The 25151-nt window shown below is 54.7% G+C and overlaps 1 protein-coding gene across 6 annotated transcripts in view; it reads right to left on the reverse strand.

The window, feature by feature from the left end:
* The window catches only part of MPPED1 (metallophosphoesterase domain containing 1), a 102888-nt gene extending 78133 nt beyond the window's left edge, over window positions 1–24755 (reverse strand). For 2 of the 6 annotated variants that reach the window (XM_082420546.1, XM_082420545.1), the window contains exons 1-2: window positions 12413–14107; window positions 3401–3582 (exon numbers count right to left, since the gene is read on the reverse strand). In XM_082420546.1, coding sequence (XP_082276672.1) covers window positions 3401–3582; window positions 12413–12636 — 406 coding nt within the window. In that variant the 5' untranslated portion in view covers window positions 12637–14107. The other 4 variants (XM_082420548.1, XM_082420543.1, XM_082420544.1 and 1 more) reach the window with 4 other exon arrangements.
* Between the last annotated feature and the right edge of the window lie 396 nt (window positions 24756–25151).

The raw sequence follows: 25151 nt of genomic DNA on the forward strand, positions 1-25151 counted from the left end.
TTCAGGGCCTCTGCAGCCACTGTGCCCCTGCCTGGAATGTCCCTCCTACATCACCTCACTCTCACCTCCACGCCTCACCCAAAGCCACCTCTTCAGGGAGGCCTTCCATGGTGCCTCAAGGGGCTCTCAGTCACCATCACGCCCCCTGGGGCAGCGCTCTGCCGACCTCATCACGTGAACGGTTCTCTTACTGCTTCTGGTGTATCCACCCATCCACTGTGTCCCCATCACCAGACGCAGCGCCCTGTCCTCACTCCCCACCATCACCCACTGCATGGGACACGCTTGCACAGAGCTCTCAGTGAGGTGTACTGAATGGACGAATGAATACACCTGCGGTCTTTGCTGAGTGTGTGTGTGTGTGTGTGTGTGTGTGTGTGTGTGTGTGTGTGTCTGCAAAACTGCCCACACAACTGAGATCGTAGGTCAACTCCACACACTTTTACACACAAATCATCTACCGCTTCTCCCTGCAACTCAACGTGAAGGCTCAGGTCAAATCCCCCCACTGCCTACTGTGGGACCACCCATGTCCCCTACCTCTACCCCAAGGGGGCCCTGATCTGCAAACGCCAGCTCCTGGGGGCAGTAACAACATCTACACAGCCCTTTACAGTTCACACACTTGAACATTTCCTCCATCCCAGTGGAGTCTCAAAACCACCTGCCTCCAAAGAGGCAGGCAGGTTAAGGGGAGCCTGACCACCCCCAGTTAAAACGAGGCCAGGGAGGCTCAGAGAGGTCACATGACTGCTGCAATCACCTGGGAGAAAGCTGACCCTGGACGTCTGGCCCCAAAAGGCACAGTCTGCACCTTAACTTTGAATCAGTGAGCTTTCACCATAAAAACAAGAGAGGTGATACAGAGGAGAGGACAAGAGCTTGGCTCTGGAGTCCAACTGTCTGGGTTTAAATCCCAGCTCTGCCACTTACTAGCTGTGTGACCTTGGGCAAGTTCCTTCACTCCTCTGGGCCTCGGTTTCTCCTCTGTCAAGTGGGGATGACAATAGCTCCTGCCTCGTTCCCTCATCAAGAGAAGCAAATGATTTAACAATGTACATAAAGGGCACACGCTAACACTCAATAAACACGGAGCCCTTTATAGCACCACCCTGAGCCCACCTCTGCCACATCACCACACCCCTGGCACGTGAACCGCCAGCCCACAGAGGTGAGTCACCTTGCGCAGTGGGCCAGTTCCCAAAAAGCCAGCTGCGGACGGACCGCTATAAACCCACCCCTACTGATGCCCTAACTCACATGCAAATTCCTCCAGCTCTGTCACTCTTCAGTCTGAAGCCCCACCCAGCCCACTTGAGTGACAAACACTGACATCTGCAAACACTTCAAGCCTGCCAAGGGGAGAGGTCCCTTTTGTAAAAGGGAGACCCCTCTGTAAGTTCACCCTTCCCACCCGTGACGATCCAGGCAAATAAATCAATCCCACGCCAAGTGCAGACTATGAAGAAAGCCTCCTAAATTCCCCCAGCACATAGTCTGACTTCTGTTAAGAGGCGAGTAAAGAGATTCTCCTAAAATGGCCATCTCACCGTGCTGGCCCTCCCAGGCCCCTGCTTTCCCCTTATCTGCAGAGTCTCAGGGAGGCCCCACCCCTCTTTCCAGCCTCATCACCCTCACATCCTCCAAACTTCCTCCCTCCAGTCACAACACGTCATGCCACCTCTCAAGTGTCCCCCCGCAGGCTTTGGCCTCAGCTGTCCCCTCAGCCTGCAGCCGCTCTGTTCCCAGCACAATCGCCCAGCTCCCCAGGCTGGGCCCAGCCCAATGGCAGCTTGTCCCAGAAGCCGCCCCTGCCTGGGAGGAGGCCACGATCAGCCTCTGCGCTGAGATCCCAGAGCCCTTGGCCACCACCCCCCTGGCACATGCAACTGTTGGGTTCACTGACTCACTCAGCTTGGAGAGGAGCACGTCTGGGCCGGGGGTACATCGGAAATAGTCCCTCACTTCGGGAACCTCAGTGCAGGGGAGCCGACATCGTCTTCTGTCAGATAGGGGTCTAAACAGCACCCACCCCAAATGGCCGTTCCTCAAATTCAGCCTGGCAGTGGTGGTAAGGAGCCTGGCACACAAGCAGGTGCCCAGCCACCAGCGACTCCTGTTCTCTGCCTGGGACACGGACTCAGCTCAGCCTCACATCTTTTGAGACCCACAGCAGGGGGACAAGAAACCAGCCTCAGTGAGGGTCCCCTCCTAGGAAGCAGCACGGGGCCTGGGGAGAAGCCCAGGGCAGACTCACCGACAGGAGCCCCTCCCATCCCAGCCTTCACATGGCTCAGCCCAAACAGGGCCCTTGATGAGAACTTCCCATTTGAATAATCAATATTTAAAGCTCCAAGCCTGCCAAGGGGAGTGCAAGGCCTTGCTTGTAAATATTTGTCTCGACTGGCAAAGCCAGCCTCTCCCGCTGCAGCCACCCGCCTCGCTCCTGGCCCTCCGCTCCTGGCCCTCCGCTCCTGGCCCTCTGCTTGCACAGCCCACAGCCAACTGCACAGCGGGACGCCCCTGGGGAGGCGGGGGACCACTGTCTGGCGGCCACGAGGGGCTGCACGGCGAGGTGGGCCCGCCCCGTACCCAGGCCTCTCTGACAGCAGGCCAGTACACCGGGCAGCCCAGGGGCCATCCATCTGTCCCCTCGGGCCATGGCAGAGAGATTCGCTGTGAGGTTTCTCTGGATTCCAAGCAAACGGCTTTTCCCAGGGGGCACCCCAGATTTATGTCTTTCTTATTTTGGAAGAAAGCAAAGCCAAAGACAAAACCCTAGGGGCGTGCTTGCAAATCATCGCTCACCATCTCCTATGGCGTGGGACGGCACTCCGCTGCCTGTACCAATGGCTGCCCACGGAGGAGCCCACACCCGGCCCCCTGGGCTCCTGCTCGGGTCCACGGAGGCCTGGAGGGTCCCCTCACTGGAGAAGCCGTCAATGACGGTGGGTGGCTGAGCCGGTACCTACCAGCTGAGTGCCTGCCCTGCCATCACTGTTCCCAGAGCGTCATTCATTCATTCGCCCATTCAGCCACCTATTCGCTCATCAATTATTTACTCAGCACCTACCTGTACCAGGCACTGGGGGCTGGACACACAAGTGGATAAAAACAAACCTGGGCAAAATCCCTTTGGGAGGAAGTCTCCCAGGCCAAAAAAATCCCACAAACAAATGGAAAATCACAGCAGAGACAAGTGCTGGGGTAGGAGATCTCCTAGATGTCACGGGAGAGTGAGAGGGGTGTGGCCTGGTCCCAGAGGTCAGGGGGCTTCCCGGGGGAGGTGGACAGGTGACAAAGTCCAGGGAGGGGCCGGGCAGAGCAGGGAGGAAGGACGGTGGGCGGGGGGGCCGCCCGAGCCTGGCTGCTCACAGGCACCACCCCTTCTGGCACCTACCCAGCCACTCGTTGAATTTCTTCACCTCGCTCGGGAGCCCCAGCTCAGTGAAGTCCCCGGCGTGGATCAGCACGTCGCCGTAGGGCATCTGGATGGGGTCCGTCCTCGAGTGGGTGTCAGACACGCAGACAAAGCGGGTGTATCCGGGCGGCTTGGGGGCGTCGTGAGGCACCGGGTCCACCCTGAGGGGAGAGAAGATCGTGGGGTCACGGGGTCACGGCGCTGGGAGCCTGCAGCTCATGTCCCATCAACTCAGATCACAGCCAGACCAGATCACCTGTGGTCCAGATCACATCCGCCTGCCCACCTGCGTCCGAATCGTGACCCTCCTGCTCACCAGCCGGGCAAAACATCTCCCCCCTGAGCCTCAGCTTCCCCTCCGTAACCTGGGAAGCCCCGACGGTTGTTGCGAGGTAATGAGTGGGAAGGGCTGACAGGTAGAGCCTGGCACCTGTACCTGCGTGCACCTGTATGGCGACGACAGCTAACCTGCTGCTTGACAAGCAGTACCTCTCAACCTTTTTTTTTTTTCATTATCAGCCCTTCAGGGGCCTTTTTAGATGTTTTTTCTACTCACCCCTCTTTCATAAAGTTCTAACACCACAGATACGCTGTATATCTGTTCATTTACTGTGTGTGTATCTGTGCTTTAGAATCGGAGTAAGATTTTTTTCACCCCCCAAAACCAGTTTTCACCCCCTTGGGGGGGCGATCAGCCCCATCAAGGATGCATGGACTGAGGTCCACCATCCAGCTGGAAGAGCCGACCCTCCGGCACTGTGCAGAGAAAGCACAAGTAGCATCCACGGAGAGCCACGAGCGAAGGGGGGAGTTTCGTGGGAACTTGTGAAACAAAGCACTAAAGACAGGCAGCAATTCTCCAAAACTATGAGATGGTCCGATCGGGTTTAGGACAAGGGCTTTCCAAGGTCCTGTAGGAAAACAGTTCTGGAATCAGAAGACCAGGCTTCAGATCCCAGATCTGCTGCCCGTCACTAATGTGTAACCTTAGGAAAATGTTTGGCCTTGGTTTGCTCGTCTGTAAAATGGAGCTACCTCATTAGGCGACAATGTTCAGAAAATTAAAAAGCTGCACAACTGTAAGTTCTTGGTCCCTGGGAGCCCCTGGGAGCCCTCTCGTCTTACAGATGAGGAACTGAGCAGGTGGCCCCCCCCAGTTCAGGGCTCTCCCCGAGAGCCACACTCTCCCTCCTCAGCTGACTGGTTTTGCCAGGCTCAAAACTCTGAAAAACAATGCAATGACATTTCAACGAGCTGCTCTCTCCAAATGAGTATGCCACTCAAGGAGTTGTGTTTAAATCTAATTATGCGCCAAACCGAAAGCGGTACCATATCAGTTACATAAATACTTTTAAAGACATCTTTCTAATTATCCTTTTTTTTTTTCAGACAAAATACTTCGATGAAATGTAATTAACACCTTACGAGAGACGTGGGTTCAGCATGCTAATGTGCAGGGAGCATTAGCACGCCCCACCCGCCGCAGCTACGGCGTCACATCGGCCCCTCCACGTCACCAGGCCGCGGCGGGAGGGGTTCGCGGGGCACCTTTCTGGGGGTGGTTAAGTCAAGTTAGAATCCCAGCAGGTCAGAGTTGGACCCGAGGGGGGAGAAGAGGAAAAATCCCTAAGTCTGCTGATGGCAACAGGAGGGTTCTGGAGCCCTTCTCCATCCCTCTCATTCCTTCATTCATTCCCTCATTCATTCAACACAACACATCCTGAATGCCTACTGGGTACCAGCCCTGAGCTCAAAGCTGGGGAACTGAATGAACCAGGCCTGATCCCAGTCTGATGGTGGAGACAGACTTGGCCAGGAAGCGACAATAAAGTCACAAGATTTGATGGGGCAGCAGAAGGGCTGGGGGCCAGAGAAGGCCCTAACCTGGCCTGGGGCCCCCTGAACTTTCCAGGAGGAGGTGATGCCTGAGCTGGTCTGGAAGCTCAAATCTCCTTCCCAGTAATTCCTGCCACTCCTCTGTCCTCTGGGTCCCTCCCCCAACCCCATGTGACAGTCTTGCAGGGAGCGAGCCTGTGAATCCACCTGTCCGCCCCTAACACAGCTGATTGGACCAAGGCAGCCAATCGCTACTGGGCTACTGGCCTGGCAAGGAACATGAGTGAGCCAATCAAATTCATTCATTCATTCATTCATTCATTCATTCTTTCTTTCTTTCTTTCTTTCATTCCCTCTCACATACACTGAGGTTGTGAGGACACCACAAGCAAACAGAGAACAAGTCAAAGAGACAAAGAAAGGAGACACGGGGAGGGAGATGTCACCCCCTGTGAGTCCCTCGTGGAGGAGCCCTGAGCAGGTCGCAGTTCCCGCCATCAGCCAGCCAAGAGCACGTGAGTTCCACGGGCGCTAGTCAGGCTGGGCCTCCTGCTGGAGCCCAAGCTCTGTAATTAACTCTGCTCTTACTTCCCTCCGCCCCGAGGCTTCTGAGCTCAGTGAGAATGCAAACTTAATAATCCCCAGAGAAAAAAAAATAGACTCTTATTTCTCCGCACTGTCCTGCGGCTATTTGGATTGTAACAAATGCTCAACCTTGAAATAATAACAACAGTAATGATATTGATGATTTCCACGGGTTGCGAGCTCATTATGTGCTAAGCGCTTTACATGCATCTGCTCTCTTCACCCTCACAGTGACTGTCTGAGCAGGGCACTATGGGTATGCCCATTTTATAGATGAGGAAACTGAGGATGAGAAAAGGCTAACTTGCCCAGGATCTCAGCTATGGAAGCTGGTGGAGCTGGAATCTGAAGCTGGTTTTTGGTTCCAGAACTCACACCAAGCTGGACTATTTCCAGGCCTTACTTCATTTCATTCAGTCAATCTATGGACAAATGCTTCTTGAGTGCCCCCTAAATACCAAACACCTGCTAGGCACAGGACAGGACACCCATAGAGACCACCTCGTGCAGCTCCCAGAAACCCTGCCTGTGTTTAGAAGTGAGGAAAAGAGCAAGAAGAATGAAGATACGGAGAAAGAGAAAGACAGCACACAAAGGGTGGGAGGACTCGGCAGCATCATTTGACCCCTAGATCCAGCTGTGCCTGAAGCTGGTCCAAACCTGGATTTCCTAGCTAATTATGTGAGCCAGTAAACTCTCTTTTACCCATAAGACAATTTGAATTGGGTTTCTGACACTTGCAATGGCAAAACCCTGGCTAACCCCCTGAGTTCCAGCAGCCCTGTGGAGTAAGTAACTGAGGCCTGGAAAGGTTAGTCCCACATCCAGGGCCCCTGCTAGTACATAAAGAGTAGAATTTGAACCTAGGTCTTCAGAACTGGAATTGGGGCATTTAACCTCACACCTTCTCGTGACTAGAAGAAACAAAGCAAAATGGTTATTTTCCAGAGTCGTTCTTCATGGACCAGAGAGAAGGTATGGAAACAAGTGTTCCTGGTTTTGGGGGGTGTGCCAAACCCGACTTTCCCAAAGCATCTGCCTGCTGAGGTGGCCCCAGTCAAGGCTGTGGCTCTTTCTCTCTCTGAGACCTAAAACCTGTCACCACTCTCTCCAGCCTCACAAGGGATCTTCCCACCGGAATCCTGGCGGCAGGGATGGTGCAGAAAAGAGAACTCAGCCTCCGGCACCTGAACCCAGGCTGGCACCCCGGCTCGGCGACTTCCTCGCTGTGCCCTGGACCCTCCCATCCTCCAGTCCAGCTCTGTAAGGTGGGAACCACCCACTCTCTCGGAGCTGTTGTGAGAACTGGAAACCCCAATGAATGCCCCCTGCAGCCCATTTCCTGTGCCCTGGCCCCCTTCTCCGTCTCTCTCTCCCCTAAGCCATTGGCTCCCTGGAAGTGCAGCTCCTGGTACCAAAAACTCATGTGGGCATCAGAAGCAGAGCCCCGTCCCCCCACTATTTCCTGGGGAAACGGGGTGCACTGAAAGCCAGGAGGTGGAGGGCAGAGGACTCGTCCCTTCAGTGAAGTTCCAAAACCATGTCCAGCCACGTAACTGGACACGAGCTGTGGCGTTCTAGAATGAGAGAGACCTCTGGTCCCCTCCTGTCATCCTACAAGTGGGGAAACGGAGGCCCAGGGGAGGGCAGGGACTGGTTGGCACTGGGCCACACTGCCCAAGGCTCTTTCCACGAAGCACTGGCTCCGAGGTGACCTCCACCCCGAGTCCCTGTGCCTGCCCTTCCTCCCCACATCCTGGCTTTGCTCTTGCTGGTCCTCCAAGCTCTGGGGTTATGCCACCACCTCCAGGAAGCCCTCCTTGACCTCCCACCACACTCTTCCTGGGGCGTGCACCCTGCCTCATCCTCGCTCCCTTTTCTTTCCCTCCTCCTGTCCACTGTGCTAGGCTCGAGGGACAGCCCGTGCTGGTGGAGGGGACAGATGCTTAGAAAACTGTCCCACAAATGAATGCATAAGCACAGGTTGAAGCCTGTGCCACGAAGGGGAGGCTCTGAGTGCTTAGATCTGGGGTGGGGGGGGCAGTTAGGGAGGTCTGGGGAAGGGTCAGGGAAGGTGTCCCCAAGGAAGTGACACCTGGGTGAGATCTGAAGGATGAGTCTATGTTGTCAGGACAAAGAGTAGGGGAGGCAGAGGGAACAATGGAATGTCCCAGAAAACACGTAAAGAACAAATGCGTCTGGATACCAAGGGGGAAGGAGGGGGTGGGAGGAATTGGGAGATTGGGATTGACACATATACACTATTGATACTATGTATAAAATACACAACTAATGAGAACATACTGTATAGCACAGGGAACTCTACTTAACGCACTGTGGTGACCTAAACGGGAAGGAAATCCAAAAAAAAGGGCATTTATGTATATGTATAGCTGATTCATTTTGCTGTACAGTAGAAACTAACACAACATTGTAAAGCAACTATACTCCAATAAAAATTAATTAAAAAAAAAAAACAAACATGAATGTCCCAGAAACCAGAACTGCACCTGGAGCCCTTGGGGAGAGGGTGCAGGATGCGGCTGGAGAACAGACAGAGCCCAGGTCAGGGCCTTCTTCCTGCCATGCCCCCTCGGCCCCTCCCAGGGCCAAGGCTGACCCTCACTGTCTCCTGGAGATCCCTCCGTGCACAGACGGGCTAGGGGCCACCGGGTCCCTTCTGAAGCCTCGGTCTCACCTAGCGAGGGGGTCGGCACTCCAACCTGGCCCAGAGGGGAGGGCCGGGGACAGGGGGCCAGTCCCAGCCTGGCGCAGAGCAGTGATCCGGCCCTGCTACATTCTTCAAGGACCCCGCACAGCCTGACATGCTTGGAGGGTCTTTAAATGGGTTAGTCTAGTATCCACCGATGGGACTGCTTTTAAAGGCCAGAGAGGAGTCGCCATGCCTGGCACCAGCCCCCCCCCCATAAGGTGGATCCCCAGGGTAACCCTGTCCCCCAAACACCGCTCTCACCTTCTCGCTGAGCACCAGGCCACCCGTCCACCTGGCCACCCAGGACGAAGGGGCCGGTGCCTGGAGGGGATCCCCCCAGACCACCGCAGGGTTTCTCAGCCCCCAGGGTAAGGGGTCTTCCATCTCAGGGCCCAAAACCCAGAGGCCCAGATCCAGACATTCACTCCTCAGGCAAAGACAGCCTCGTTACCACCAGGGTCTCTGAGGGCAACTACATAAATCACAGGGCTCAATCGGAGGCCACGTTTGGACTGTCACTCTTGTTATTAAAGTAAATTGTGGATTTATTAAATAGGGGCTCTCGCTCCCTCACCCCAGAGACAAAGCCCAGGGTGGCGATAAATCACACGTTGGGAAGTGGCATCCGTCCTCCCGCGTCTCCCTCAGTGGAGACTCGCCGTGGAAACCCACGTGCTTCCCTGGTGCGCAGGGTGTGAGTCCAAAGAAGGGGGGTGGGAGGGAGCAGCTCCCCGCCGAGTGCCCATGCGACCCGGCTTCACCCAGCTGGGTACAAAGCTGCATTCGAAAGGGGGGTTGACCCGAGCAGGCAATGAGAGAGCACTGGATGAGGAGTCCAGAACCAGGGCTCACTGCGTGCTCTTCCCAGGACCCGGCCCAAACCCCCAGCCTCCCCAGAGCCCCACTGCCAATAAAGCCCGGAACCCTGGCCTCAGGAGCAGACAGCACAGAGCAGGCCGGGAGGGATGGAGCGGGGCAGGCCAGTGTGAACCTGCTCCGTCCACACCAGCTGAGCGACCGCAAAAAGTCATTAAGCTTTTTCTCCACAGCACTTAGTGCTACCAGGATCCTACGCTATCGCACACTTCATGACTTTTACGACATATCCCGCTGGAGGGTCAGCTCAGCGCGGGCAGGGCTCTGTTCCTGATCACTGCTGTGTCCCTAGCACCTAGCCCAGCCAGCGAGTACTAACAATACTGGACATTTGCGGCCTGGCCCCCCTCTATGTGGGTTCACCTACCTCATCCTCAGTATTACGAAGAGCAGCATTAGGTAGACGGGGAAACTGAGGCACCAAGAGACACCCAACAAACAAGTGGCAGAGCCAGGGTTCAAAGCCAGGCAGGCTAGCCTGAAGCCCATATTCCTAACTAACCAGTGTGCTGGGTAGCTGCTCACAAACACCCCGAGTGGATGGATAAATGGACGAATGAACAAATAACCCACAGTTGTTAAATGGGGGGAATCACCCCCTCTCTCACCTGGTCATTCACTGCCCTTCCTCAGGACACAGCCTGGCCCATGGGGGTCCGCGTGGCTCCTGCCCAGCGCACCCTCCACCCAGCTGGGCGTTCCTGCACTTCCCAGCCAGCCCCCGGCTCAGACCCTGTGGCAACTTCTGCCTGGCCTGCTTCCTCCTCCGGGCCCCTCCCAACTTGCTGCCCTCACTCCTCCTCCTCTGGGTCTCAACCTAAAAGTCAGCTCTTCCAGAGGGTCCTTGCTCAGCCCCTTGGCCGCCCTCTCTCCTGACTTCTGTTGCCCTAGCCCTGTTCTGGGACTGGGGGCTGCCCGGCGGGGGTGTTCTGCCGGACAGCTCTGCCTGCTGCTACTCAGCTGTATCTGCGGTGCCCGGGGGCCCCTCCTAATGGGTGTGCAGACAAATGGGCACAGACACATACCCCACCTGCTCTGCCCGAGGGGCCCGGTGCTCTCGCCCGTCCCCAGTGGCATCCGGGGACCTCAGGCACTGTCACTTCCAGCCCAGGAGGATAAACCCCATCAACAGAAGAGAAAACCCAGCCCTGGGAAGGCCTTCCGCACTGCAGCAGCCCTGCCAGGCCTCAAGGTCCCAGAGACCAAGGAAGAGCATGCCTGAGACCCAGGGCCTCCCATCCTGCCCAAGTCTGCCAATCCGGCTCCAAAATGGGTACTGGAGTTAGTTTCCCAAAGAGAAATCTACCAAAAAATAAAGTAAGCAGCTACTGGCAAGGCCAGCCCTGCAGCTCCCACGGAAATGAACGTTTTCCAGAGCAGGCGCTGCAGGGAAGAGGGCGCTCCCAGCGCTGGAACCCACCCCCAGGCCTGGTGCCCACCTGCCTTCCAGAGCCCCTTCGGCCGTGAATAATCTCTCTGCACCCATCCTCTACAACAGAAGACCAGTCCCGAGGGAACCACACAGAAACAAGAGGCAGCAACTCCCCACCCCACTTCCAGGCCCGGCTGTGGAACCCCCCTGGCTCCTTCTCTACGTGGGCCGCGTGCCGCGTTCTCCCGTCTCCCCGAAGCGACAGCCGCTAATACCTCACGTGACCACTGCTCCCTAGAGACGGTACTCAAGGTCCTAGAGGAAGCTGGGGTCTGTGTCCTCATGGGGGCATCTGACCCAGCCTGGGGGTCGGGGGGGCCCTGCTCTGAGCCCCAGAGCCCAGGAGCAACCCCAGCACAGCTCTGACCTCCCTGTGCTCTCACTGGGAACTTGTGGGGCTCCCCCCTCGTCAGGGGCTTGTCAGAGACCCAGACCCAGCACAGGGGCACCCCAAAGGGGCTGAGAGAAGTTTCAACAATGGAGCAGACGAATGTCTAAACTCTCAGATGGAGGCACGTACGTACTTACGTCCACAGACATCACAGCAAAAGGATGCTAAGCGAGGAGAATGCCCTGGACCGGAGACAGGTGTCAGTTCTGGTGCCTGCCAGCTGTGTGGGCTCGCGTGGGTCACCTGTCTGGGCCTCTGCTTCCTCACCAGGTAAGCCCTGTGGTGCAGGGCCGATGGGAGGGGGCAGCGGGGACAAAGGAGGAGGAGGACACTCTGGTAACACCCAGAGTCGCCCGGGGCGGCACCAGGAATTTCTCCACCTCCGCCCTGTGCCACCTGCGCCTGTCCCGGCCACTGGGGAAAAATCCAGGGAGCGGGGTAGAGGTTCTACCTGTGCACAGGAGTCCCAAGTCTACGTTCTCGCTGCGGCCCCACTGCTGGGGCACCCCTGGTATTTTCCATCAGCCCCAAAGGGCAGGCAGCAGAATTCCCCAGTCCTTTTGGAAAGCATCTCTGCTTTTTCAACAGAAGCAAAGGGGGTCTGGGCAAAAGGGAGGGGCAGAGGGAAGAGAGGACAGCCAGGCCAAGCCCAGGGTCCTACCCTGCCATGGGGCCTGCAGCAAGTCCCGTCCCCTCTCTGGGTCTCGTCCTGCCCATCTGTACAACGAGGAACATGAATTAGACCAGGGGTTCAGTAACCCAATACCAAATACCAAGAAGGGGCAGCTGGAACTCAGCCTCCCAGACGTTGCCACGAGGACGTATGGGCCTGGGGTTGCCAGGACTTTGGGTTTTGTACGGCAAAGCCAGAAGTCTGGATTTTTATGTGCAATCACCTCATTTTTCAATATTTGTAAAACATTCTCCTGGCCAAATGAAACAAGACTCCAGGCCAGAATCGGCCCACAGGCCAGCACGCTGCAACTTCTCCCACATCCCTCCCAACTCAGAGCCTCGCTGATCTGGGGATTCCAGAACCGCTGCCTGAAACGCTTGGGCCCAGAAGCCAGGAGGCACCCCGAGTCCAGGAGCCCACCCCGGACGGCCCTCACCACCCACAGCGCCCACCCGGCAGTCCCATCGGAGGCGCCCACTCACATCTGCACGTGCGGCGGCTGGAAGCGGCCCTGGTTGATGTTGTAGAAGGTGAAGGCCTGGGTGGGGTTGGAGCTGTACTCATCCACCTCGATGATGATGCGGCTGTGCTGGTGCCTCCGAGCGGCCGTCACGTGGGACTGGGAGAAGGCCATGCCCAGGCCGCAGGGCAGGAGGGCCAGGGCCTCTGCCTTCAGGACGCCGGGCTCCCACCTAGCGCGCCACATGGGCCTCCGCAGGCCGCCCGGGCATCTCCCGCCGCCCGGCCCCGAGCCAGACCTGGGAACAGACTGAGGAGACGGAGGAGAACCGCGCGACAGTTAATCTGTTTGGGATTTGCTTTATTTAATGTCAGATGAAGATTTAGAAAGAGGGAGAGGGCGGGGGAGAGGAAAAAAAAAAAAAAACAACACAGTCGTACAGCTCAAAAACTCATTACAAATCTTTCCAACTCAGCAGTTTGATGAATATACTTTGGTAAAAAGAAAAGGGAAGGGAGGGAGGGGACCAAAAAAAAAAAAAAAAAAAAAACCCACAACGCTATGGACGGATGCATGCATGGTCCAACATGTTTAAACACTTAAGACTTTTTTTTTTTTGCCTTCGACAAAACCCCCCAGAGCCCACAGCGTGGTGGCCGTGAGATGCGGAAGACAATGGCTGGTATTCTGGAAACAGGTAAGGTAAGTTTTACTTTTCGGAACTGGGGAATAGGAAGGATTCACCTCCAACTCCACCCCCTCCCCTCAGAACCCCCCCGAAACACACACTCCCACACGGCCACACCCCTACAAGCCCGAGCAGGTGGGGAAAGCACGGGCACAAATTCCTTCATCAACCACCATTTCGCCTAAAGATATCTTTTTAGCAGCGCCTGGAGAAGGGATTTTCCCAGAAAGACTGCCATACACCAACTCAGCTCAGGGGGTGGCCATGGTCGGGCGTGGGGTGGGAATCTACTTAAAAAAAAAAAGAAAAAAAAAAACAACCTTCTCAAATGCCTTATAAGGATCTCAGGAATTCCGATGTTCCCAGTCAAACCTTGAATCCACTCAAATCACAGCTTACAAACGCTATATATATTTTTTTCATTTCTTTCATTGGAAAGTACAGTTTGCATTTGTAGTTACTAGATTTAAAATGTCCCTTTTTGATTCCAACTCGGCTATGTGGAATCCTGGAAACGTAGGTCCTGGATAAGACTGCATCTTACCCTGACACACACACTTGCCATGACAGCCCATGCTTCCTCATTAAGATCATCTTTTTTCTTGTTCTTTTCCATAATTTTTTTTTTTAACCAGGTAAATAGGAAATGCCTCAAAGATTTGTTTTGTTTTGGTTTCTGGTCATTCAGACCCTCCGACGATTGTATCTGCACTTCATTTAACCAAGGAGAAAATAACATCATTTAAACTGTTCCTGGACAGTCAGATCCCAGTCACGTTAAACGAAGAAAAATCCCCTTTGCTTTGCACGTGGAAGAAGAATGGACACAGTCAGAAAAACAAATTAGATTAGGAAAATGACAAAAATTAGAGACTGGAGAACATTTTAATTAGGTGCAAAGGAGAAATGGATTATTAATTTTTTTAACTCTCAACAATCATGCCCATACAAGGTGCAATAAATAGCAATTTCCTTCTGCTTTCCCATCACTATCCTCCCCCCCCAAAAAAATGCATCCTGATTCAGAATACATACCCCTCCTGTCCACTTGGGAAGATAAGGAGAAAACAATCAGCCTTTTCCCTCCAGGACGCACTTGCTCCTGTTCTTTGTCCTGTTCGTTGTTTCTAACGAATCGGCTCCCCCGGCGGATGCAGCGTGGCAGGCCTCCTAGCTGGGTGAGTCAGGGTGTCCAGGCCTCGGGGCCTGTGCCCATGCTGTTTACCCCGGGAGAGGCCTCAAGGCAGCAGACGCCAAGGTCCAGGGCTCCAACAGCCCAGATCTGAACAAGAGTTTGAGGCCCAGCCTGGAGCTGACCTGCTGTGTGACCTTAAGCCAACTTCCTAATCTAAGTCTTAGCTTCGTCTTCTGGGAAGAGGGTTTGATAACAGTGACATCGGCCCCCAGGGCAGCTGTGCAGGTTAAACGAACGGGAATTCTAAGCACAAGGCCTGGCAGGCACCAAGCGCCCAGCTAATGTTTGCCGTTACTATTATAATCACCATTCAGTTCAATCGGGGACCTGTGTACGGAAGGCCTGCTCTGGGCAGGTGCTGCCCAGGTGCTGGGGTACCTGTGGTCCAGGGGTGTCCAGTGTGAGCAAAGGGGGCAGCTCCAGGAGCCCCGAAGAACCGCAGTTTTCTCAGATGTAAGCTGACTACGTCAAGCCCCTGCTTGAAATCCTTACCGTGGCTTTCCGTGGCTCCTCTGAGAGGACCCACGGCCCGCGGGCCCTGCCCACACTCCAGCCACACAGGTCTGTGCCCAGCAGAGGCCTCTAGCTAATGAGTGCTGTGCGCTGGTTCAGAGCACGCAGTTCCAACACTTTCGAGGGGCCCCTCTCTAAGGCTCACCACCTACCTATGACATAGGTGTTCCAATACCTCCCATTCTGCAGATGAGAACGGTGTGTCACAGAGGAGTGAGGTCTCTTGCCCAAGCCGAGCACAGAGAAAGGGTGGTGCTGAGACCTGGACACAGGCAGCCTGGACGCCCCCGACTTGGCCTCCTCTCCAGCTGGCTAAACTCACCCTTCACCCCTCAACAACGCCAGTATTTCCTCAGAGAGGCCTTGATCAGGGGTCCTCGTCCGAGGGTCCCATGAAGAGCCTGCATGTCCCCTGGGGGCTGAGCCTAGGTCTCCCTCGCTCACCCTGGTACGTCAGCTCAAGCCCCAGCAGCTCTGTGACCTGCCAGGGGCTCCGATTCCTCATTCACGAAATGGAGAGAAAATAGTACCCATGTCATACGGTCGTGAAGATTAAATGAGGTGGCACATGTAAACTGCTTATCGCGGAGCCCAGCACATAGTAAATGCTCAAAAATGTTGTTACTGTTGTTTTTATCATCATCGTCACCCCAGGGCCCATCACAGATGCTTCATAAATACTGAATTAGTGAATGTATGGATGCAGGGGTGGATGGAAGGATGGAGAAATGGAGGGAAGGATGCGGGGATGGATGAAGGGAGGGGTGCGGGGATGGGGCCCTCCACCCATCCCTGCCCCCAAGGAGCGGGCGCCTGCATGCCCTGCAGCCAGGCTAGCCGCAGTGGGGGAGAACCACTCTGCACCAGGGGACTCAGCCAGAAAAGGCAGGCGGCAAGGCGTCCCGGGAGGCGCTCCGCAGTGAAATGCTGCATTTCACATAAAGGGGGTTTGCAATGGGCCCTGCTCAGAGAAACCAGGGAAACTGGGAACGCAGAGCCTCCTTTTAATACCCATTTAATATTTATGGAGCTGCAGCAGCGCCAGCCACTGTGCGGAGAACGCAGCCGATCCACGGAGGGGGGGCAGCGATTCCCAAACAAACGGCTTAGAGCTGGGAAGCATTTACACCTGGTCCACAGAACAACACAGCACGCAGGCAACGCGGAGGGTGCTGGGACCCGCTGCGGGGGAGACCACCTGGGCTTCCATCCTGGCTCTCTGTCCAGTGGAATGACCTTGAGCAAGTCACACATCCTGGCTGGGCCACCGGGGCCTCCTCCGTGCCAGTGGGCAGGAAGGAAATGGGACTACAAAGAGGAGGGTGGAATAGATTGATTAATGCATTTACTTATTCAACAAATGTTGACCTTGGCCCTATGTGCCATCACCGGTCCAGATGCCACAAAGAGCAGTGAAAGAATCAACAGGTCACTGCCCTCAAGGAACCGGAGGTGGGGGCAAGAAAGCAAACACACAGGTAAATAGAAAAGATACTTCCAGATAATAATATGTACCTGGAAGAAGACAGGATGGGGTGATGGAATAATGAGTACTGGGGGAGAAGAGGGTTGTTACTTTAAATTGATGATCAAGAAAGGCCTGTATAAAGAGGTGCCATCACCTCAAAAGTGAATGCTGAGAGGGAGCCAGACCTGGGAAAGAGAACCAAGGCGGAGGGGACAGCAAGTGCAAAGGCCCTGAGGCAGAGACAGCATCAATAAACAGTCTCATCATATTATTATTGTTGTTGGCCCCTGGTGTGCTTCTGCAATGGAGGAGGGCCTGGACTTTGAGGTCAGAGGTTCAGGGTTCAAATTCGGTGCTGCTTAGCTACGGGACCCTGGGCAGTCACTTAACCTCTCTGTGCTTCCACTTTCTCATTGGTCCCGTCAGGAGGTGACAGATGGGGTGACGGGAGCCTTGTGCCGGTCCCTCCATAAAGGCCCAGTCAGCCCAGATTGGGAGAGTTGAAAACTTCTTGTTGAAAAACTCCTTCCATTCTTTAGGGCTCACTTTTCAAAAGTCTTATTCTTTCACAAGGTGGTTTCTCTTTTTGTTTTCCCCTCAGAGACATTTATTTGTTGGTCCTCAGGTGCCTTGAGTCGAGTCAGGCCAGGAGGAGCCTGGATGCCGGCCGAGGCACCAGGCAGCAACTAGCTATTCGGGACGGACGGTACGGGAAGCTCATACCCGGGAAAGAGGCCGACCTGGGCCCCACCTCCCGCTGCTGCCTCCACAACCTTGTCTGCCCTCCTTGCTGCATCACCAAGGCCACACATCACACCAGCCTCCAGAACCAAGGTGCTAACACGCACTCTGACCACGCCATTCCTTCCCACACACTGGATCTCGTCAGGAGCATTCTGCTGTTCTGCGGGGAAGCCCGGCTCCTTAGATCAGCCCGGGAGCCCACACCTGCCCCCAGCTTCACCACTCCGGCCAAGCTCTCCACTCCAGGTTTCCCCGGCACACCGGGAGTCCCGCCTCTGAGCCTTCGCACGTGCTGTTCCCTCCGCCTGGAAGGCTCCACGCACCACCCCCACCTGTGCACGCACACCTGTTTCCTGGCTCGGGGCCTTGGGAAGATGTCCCCCCACCCCCCGACTCTGACCTCCCTGGGGTTTCTCTCACCGAAGCTCCCAGAGTAATGTCCTGTGTCTGAGCTGAGGCGCCAAAGAATAAAACAATACACAAACGAATGAGTGAGTAAGAGAAACCATACAAGCCCTAAGGTACCAAGCCCAGACTCCAAAGCAGCTTTAACCTCCTCGGATTTTGGGTTTCTCACCTGTAAGCACGTGGATGCTAAACCTCCCGCCCAGAGCCATTGGCAGGAGTGCAGGACACGGTACCTGCAAAAGCACCTGGCTGAGAGCCAGCACCCAGTAGGTTCTCACTAAGCGTCTCTTCCACTGGGGTTAGAAAGTTCCGATGAAACCCAGGAGCTCCTCCAGGAACTCCCAAGAATCGAGCAGAGATTTTCAGATAATCAGGGAGCTCCCGGCCCCTGCCCTCCCACCCAGTACTGGGTGAGTCAGAGGTCACTACTTCCCAGGGTGCTGTGATTGGACACACCCTGTACCACCTGCCCTTGACTAGTTTTCCAGGCAAACTTCACCACTCCCTCACCCAGGTCACTGCAGAACACCGGTCAGCCCTGAAACACCCACTGCCCCACCTCGAGAGCAGGCCCTGTTCTGGGACCCAAATGACTCAGATATGAAACTGACCCTCAAAGGGCTTGGAGCCCCGCAGGAGCAGCTGGACAGATCCGCAGGGCAGCTCAGACCCCCTTATGAGGAGGTAGAGGGGAGGGGCCTGGAGGGCCCCCAAGAAGGCCCCTACCAAACTATGGGGCCCGCCAGCGTGTGCCAAAGGCCCAGAAGGAGACACTGAGCAGGACCTCGGCTTACACGGAGCACCTTAATAGCAGGTGGATTTCTGCAAAGGAGACACTTGGGTGGTCCTGGCAGCCCAAATCTGCCCAACAAATATGGAAGGGAAATCTACAAGCCACCGCGCTGCCGGGGTTGCCGATCTGCAGACCAAAGATAGCTTCCCTTTGCCACACGGCTTGAGGCACCCACTCCTTCAGGCTCTTCAGAGCCGGGGTGGGCTCGGGACAGTCCCGGTTCACGTCTGCTGTCCCCGGTCAGTCATTACGACCAGCATCCTCTCCAGCTCTCAAAAGTGCCCCCATTTCAATAGCTGAAAATGTCATAAAGGGTAAAGGTCACCGTAATCAAAGCCAACCAGAGGCTGTTAAGGCGCCCACCCCCAAAAGGTACCAATGTCTCTCTCTCTCCATCACTGGCATGTTTGTAGCCATAACTGTGAGGCCAGGACAATATTGTGCTGTCCTGAGTCCGAAACTCAGATGACAATCAATGATTACACAGGGGTGATTGTGCATTAAACAGGAGAAGCCCCCCGAGAAACATCTGCCCCGAGAGCCTTTCCCACAGCAGCGTTCTGACGGAGCCCAACACCTGGAGAGTGTCCCCAGGATTCCAACCCCGTCTTCGCTCCCACTCCTCTCCTCCTTGGACCACAAGTGGGGGGCAGCCAGCAGCCCCAGCCCCTCCAACAGGTCAGCCCATCATGCAGACGACTGTCTCTGGCCGGTCCCCCAGAGAGATGCAGAGAGGAAGCCAGCTCAGCCCAACGCACTGCTCGCTGAAGCTTTTGTTGAGAACTTAGTGGCAAGGCGGCAAAATGTTGCAGAAAAACCACGCCCACGCTAACACCTAAGCTGTGCCCCCCCCAAAGCAAAATGCAGGGGAAATCATATTTAACAGAAAAGTGCCAAGGTGTGGGGATTTGGGAATGATTCTTTTACAGGCCATGCTTCCACACGAGCTCAAAAATCACTTTTAAACTGGGTTTTTTTTCCCGTTGTTTTGCTCATGCCTGAAAATATGCAATTGATTAGTCAGTAGATGAAAATGTCAGAAAGGGTAAAAAAACAAAAAAAAAAACAAAAAAAAACATAGGAACTCAAAGGAAAGGAAAAAGAACAAACAGCCCAGTAGGAAAAAAACCAGACCCAATCCCCCCATGTGTCTGAAATGACAGCCCTTATTTTTGACCTCCTTCTTTATCAACTGTGGGTTTCCAAGGGAAAAAAAAAAAAATACTGGCCTGCCGCTGGTATTAGCAGCCACGTTGAATAAGCTGATGGGCTAAGCTGATGAAGGAATCCACAAATATTGTGAAAATTACACCATATTCCTTGAAAAAGGATCAACCACGAGTGACTTTAAAGCATTACCACTTTAAAACCTTTTAGCTGGGCCCATTTTGAATTATGACTACATGATTTTAAATTACACTTTCTAATTCCTTGCCGCCTACCCCCCCTAAGCAGTCGCTGCCGCTTCATTTTCCAATTATGTACTTTTATTTCAGAATGATGAAGAGTGCTACTTACTGGATCATGTCCTGTCTGCCACAAATAGCTGCTCACTTATTCCTTTAATTTTAGATATGAATGCAGTCAGTTCACCCCGCTGGTCTTCAAATTCTGAATATTCTCCATTCCCGGAGCACTGAACGAAGCCCGAGAAGCAAAGAAACCCTCAAAGCTCGGGCTGAGAAATATGTTTGTAAACCAGTGTTCCACTCCAAAAATTATTATAATTCTTGGTGCTTTCTATATCCATCTAGCAGATCAGCAATCACATAAATAATGGTGAATGGACTGATTTTTCTTCTGCAAAGTGCTATGTCCTAGTTTTCGAAATAAAGCATTTGGAGAGTCGCGTATCTGTGGAGTTGAGATGGGAAGCTGCTCGGATTCGTTTCAAACAAGCACGCACACGTACCCACACACAAAAGGAAATACGAGTTACATGTGAAAAAAATCAGCATCCTGCATCCCTTTCCCACGTACGCGTCAAGTAACACTCAACATCAATGGAGGTGTGGGACCACATGGTGGGGGAGGGGGAGAAGCAAGAGGGTCTGGGGTGCTCAGCGTTCAGTTACAATTTGCAAAGAAAGTGAACGTGGATTTACAGTTCTCATGGAAATCTATTAAACAGATGTCACTGAAGCATAATCAAATCGGCACTATGGTAATTCTACACTTAAGTCTGAGACTGGGGTTTTGCCATTTTTATGATCAGTTTAAGTGCATTTTTTGTGATCATGCGGGAATTTGCAATTAAGGATTAAATCTCCAAAGTATGATCAATTAACTAATGTGTCTGAATGACAAACTTACAAAAGCAAAACTCCATTCTCCACACCCCCCCGCCCCACCCCACCCCCCCACCGCACACACACACCCCTTTGTGCAGGGAGCCTAGGGTGGGGGAGGGAACGTTTGCCTTTTCCATGAGCACTGCAATGCCAAAAGCACTTCGTTGTGAAGGGGGAAAGGCAGGGTGCAGGGATGAGCTCACACTTCTCAGGTAACCGGTGCAATATATTTTGCAGCCTTGCAGGCTGCGGTACTGTCGGAAAATGCAAAAGAATGAAATGAAGGGGAAACGGGAGGCAGGCATCATTTTCTCCTTAAAGTGATGAAATTAGCATGCGCGATGCCAAAAGTCTTTTCATGTGTATCAACGCTGAGCCTCAAATCCTTCTTGGAAGGAGGGGATGGAAATGTGAAGTCATGTAATAGAAGCAAACTTTCAGGGTTTGGGGTTGGGGTGGTGCAGAGAGGCACCTACTCCATCCTTGAGTCTGAACTCAACGCATCTCACAATCAACCAGAGGGGAGACTTTTTTTGGGGGGTAGCTGCATCTACTTATGATGTACGACCAGAGTCTGACATCAAGCTGGCCAAGTTCACGTCCAAGAAAACTCCGCCAAATGGTAATTCACAGAAAGGTGTGGAAAAACCAAAGAACATCTCAAGCCACTATCTGAGTCCAAAATTAAAACATATAATCCCAATTTGCTAAGATTTTTTTTTTCCCCCACGGGATTGGGCTGCCCTCGTTGGCCACAGATATTTTAAATGGAAATAAAGCATAACTAAGTCTTGTCTCCTTAGCGGGGGGTGGGGGGGAAGATCAAAATAAAGTGAAGCATTTGTTTTAGCAGCAGAATGGCCGTGTCACCAGGGAGAGTCACAGCAAATCAAATTAACAGAGGAACTATTTATACCTTCTCTCCAACACCACCCCCCAAAAAGGGGGCCTCTCTTTTTTTTGTCTCCCTTAGGGTTGCTTTTGCTTTTTACATTTTTGTCACTTCTTCAGACCCGAGCCACACAATGTCAGTGGCAGTTTGGAGAGGCAGCTAGCTGGTGGTCTCATTCCGTGGGGACACCCACACCCCAGGAAACACGGCTGCAGGGAATTGCTTTCAGGGTGACCCAGCATAGTCTAGACGGTTCTTGCTGTGTGAAGCATTCCCTTCGCCCCCTCTCCTCCCTGCCCCCCAAGTGTCTGGCATATCTGATCCTAGAGGGTGAGAAGTTTGGTCGGAAGGAAGACCCCACAAGCAGCCGGTCTCACATCTGCGATGCCATTAACTGTGTGATCGGTGGGCACAGAGCAAGCCTGAGAACCCATTCCCGGGCTCCTGCACCTGGGGAGTCCCTTTCCCCAGGGTCCCTCGCTCCAGAGGTGCAGGCAGACAAAGGTACCAATTTGCTGAACGGAGAGATCTCAGAGAGAAGAAGAATGGAAAGGGGGGATGCTTGAAAAGACCCTTTTTCTGTTCCTGGTGAGGGAGGGGCAATGGGAGAGACATGTCACATTGTCACATTAAAGATTTTGACAGACAATTCAGGGATAACGCAGAAATTCCACCCTTACTGCAGTGCACCGCCGAAACTTGAAAGGCATTAACTAACCTCCACTAATTGCATGTTTTTCTGTGCATAATATTTACTTGTTAAAAGTCTTTGCCTGGATGATTAATTTCCTCTGCCCTGCTATCCGTGATCAGTTCACAGGCCTGAAATTGGAAAAACGAAATCATTTTGATAGATTAAAAGATGATTGCACTTTGGGGAAGGTTTTCTTTTTTCCACTAGTCCAGAACCCGCACCCAGAATGCTGATTTTTCTCCTTGAGTGCTACCCTTCAGTGAAATCCTGCTACCATCCTTAATTCCTCAGACAAGTGCAGAGAGATGTGTCCTGTGTTAGGTGAATGCCTACAAGGGAATGCAGCAAGTTCAAGGGAAAACAAATGAACTGAAATTACTTTCATCGGATGAAGATTTAATAGTGGACTGGGAAATTTTTAAAAAGCAGGCTTTTCTTGAATGGCTACTTTATGTGTCTGTGTATTCCTGACACGGTTTGGGCGCTAATAGAAAGATCCTAAAGCCCCAGTCTCTTACCTAAACTTAGACCTACTCTGTCTGTCCGTAAACACAGCCCACAGGGTTAGGGTGTATATGAATGATTTTAAGTGTTCACACAGCAACTGCATCGGAGATACGACATCCCACATGTAGGTGACACTCTGAGCCTACCCACATCAACATTATAGGGATCTACTTCAATCCAGGTCTTCGGAAATTCCTAGGACTAAGAAATAAATAGGAAGGCTGCCCCACGTTGAACCACTTCCGAATACACGATTAAACCACTGTGACCGGATTATCGCCTTTTGACTAGCCATCAGCCAATTAATGCACCTCCACGGGAGTGAGCACTCAAATAGATGTAACCATTTCGCAGAAACCCATCTTAAGGAAAAAGATTTTACAAGTGCTGTGAGGCTGCCACTCGGAAAGCCAATTTGCAGGGAGCTGGGCGTCATGAAGCACAGTTTATTATGCATGGCTTCCACACCGCAGTCCCCGAGTTACACTGTGCCCGGCTCCAGAATGCATCCCGACCACCCCCCGCTGGCTCTACAGCCCCGGTGTGCTCCCCACCACCGGAGGCCTGCCTCGGCCCAGCCAAATCCACCACCCCCTCCCCAAATGGTCTCTTAGTGTGTTGGCTCACGTGGATGGAGGCCTGGCTTCCAACTTGAATGTGGCAGTCAGCCGGTGGCCTCTGAGACATCCCCCAGAGCATTTTAGCCAATGTGACAAATTATTCATGAAGTTAGTTTAATTTTTTTTGGCAAATACCAGGTAGGGTATTGACGATGGTAGTGTCTGCTTGGACCCCAGCATGGCTGGTCCCTGCTAACAAGTCTCCCACCACCATTCAAGTCCTGTGGAGCCAGCTCACCATTCACCAACCAGCCCACTTTTGTTCACTGGTTTAATTTCATAATTGTTTGCCACTTAACAAGCTCTCCTCTGGGCCGTTCAACAGGGGCCTTGGAAATGGGGAGGGAGAGGCAACCAAGCCCCCAAGGGGAGCTGGGAGAGGCTCTGACCCATCACTGGGCAAAGACTTCCCAGAGAGCTCAGCTGAGCGGCCTTGGGGGCCAGTTCCAGGGTGGGGCCTCCTGATGCCACCTCCAGCCTCCCAGCCCCAGTGGAGAGGGGATGGGAGGGGAGGGGATGGAAGACACGGTGGGTCTAGGACCCAAAGCTGTGGCCTGCCACAGACTCCTGGACACATCAGCTCTCAGACTGACCCTCTTCTGTCTCCACCGATTCAAGGGAGACTATGCGTGTATTCACTCTCCTATAACAAGTCCCAGAATAAACACACACGAGACAAAACTGTTCCTCAGCCTGGGCAGTCCATGAAATATTGCCTGCGTGGCTGGAACCTGCCTGGTCAGCCACTGAATCCCCTGTGGCCGGCGCACGGCAGACAGTAATAAATATGTACAGAATGAGTGAGTGGATGGATGGGTGGATGGGTGGGTGGATGGACGGATGGATGGATGGATGGATGAAGTTTGCAGCAATGCCTAGCAAAAGTGGCCACTAGACCAGCATTAGTCCCCGCCTCCCTTGCCCCCAAGTACCAGCAGGGGCTTCGCTGCGCACAGTAGGCTCTCAACGACTAGAGGCTGCTATTGTTATCACCATCTTCATCACTTGCACCCCACCAATCCGCTTCTTCCACCAGCAACTCCGCCGGCAGCCAGCAGCGACTGGCGAGCTGGGGAAAAGTTTCGCTGACCCCTCGGCCCCAGTCAGAGTCCAGCGCCCCGGCCGAGCCCCTCCCAGCGGCACCCGCTAGGCCGCCAGGGCAGCCGGGGTGCCGGGCCAGGGCGCCAGCACCCGGCAAAGGCAGCCAAAGTAACTTTGCGGGCGCCCGTGCGCCGCGCCGCGGGCGTCACCCCGCGCCTGGAGAGGGTCCCGGCCGCGCCCCCGCCCGGCCCGGCGTCCGCGCCCCGCGCCCGCCGCGCCCCGGCCCGCGCCCGGCCCGCCCCCGGCCCTACCTGGCCCCGGGCTCCTCTTCGGCGGCCGCGGCGGCCGCGAGCTGCAGCGCGCACGGAGGGAGGCAGGGGCCCGGCTCCGGGGAGGGAGGCGCGCAGGGGCGGGGGCTCCTCCGGCGGCGGCCGCCTTGCCGCGCGTCCGAGGCAGCAAGTGGGAGCCAGACTCCTCCTTCGGGGGGGCGGGGGGCTCCCCGCCGCCAGCTCCCTCGCCCGCCCGCCTGCCCGCCCGCCGCGCGGCTCCTAGCCTCCCCGGCTCCCCCTCCCGCCGCCGCGCTCCTCCCTCCCCCCCTTCCTCCCCGCCTCCCCCCGCCCCGGCGCCGGGAGGGGCGCGCTCGCGCCTTCGGTCCCCGGTCCCGCGCGGCCGCCGCCGGGGCCCCCACCAAGCCGGCCAGGCCTCGGCCCTCGGCCCCCGCCAGGGCCCGGCAACGCATCCCGCCGCCCTGGGGAAGGGAGCGAGGGAGCCGGCCGGGGCGCGGGGAGGAGGAGCGGGGCCCGCGCTGCGGAAAAGGGCCGGCGGCTGCCTCGCCTCGCCCAGCGCCTCTCCTCGGCCCCGGGCCCGGCGGCGCGCGGGGTGGGCGGGGAGCGCGGCGGGGGCGCTC

This window comes from Balaenoptera physalus (genome assembly GCF_965194825.1).
Source record: "Balaenoptera physalus genome assembly, chromosome: 13".
Classification (NCBI taxonomy): domain Eukaryota; kingdom Metazoa; phylum Chordata; class Mammalia; order Artiodactyla; family Balaenopteridae; genus Balaenoptera; species Balaenoptera physalus.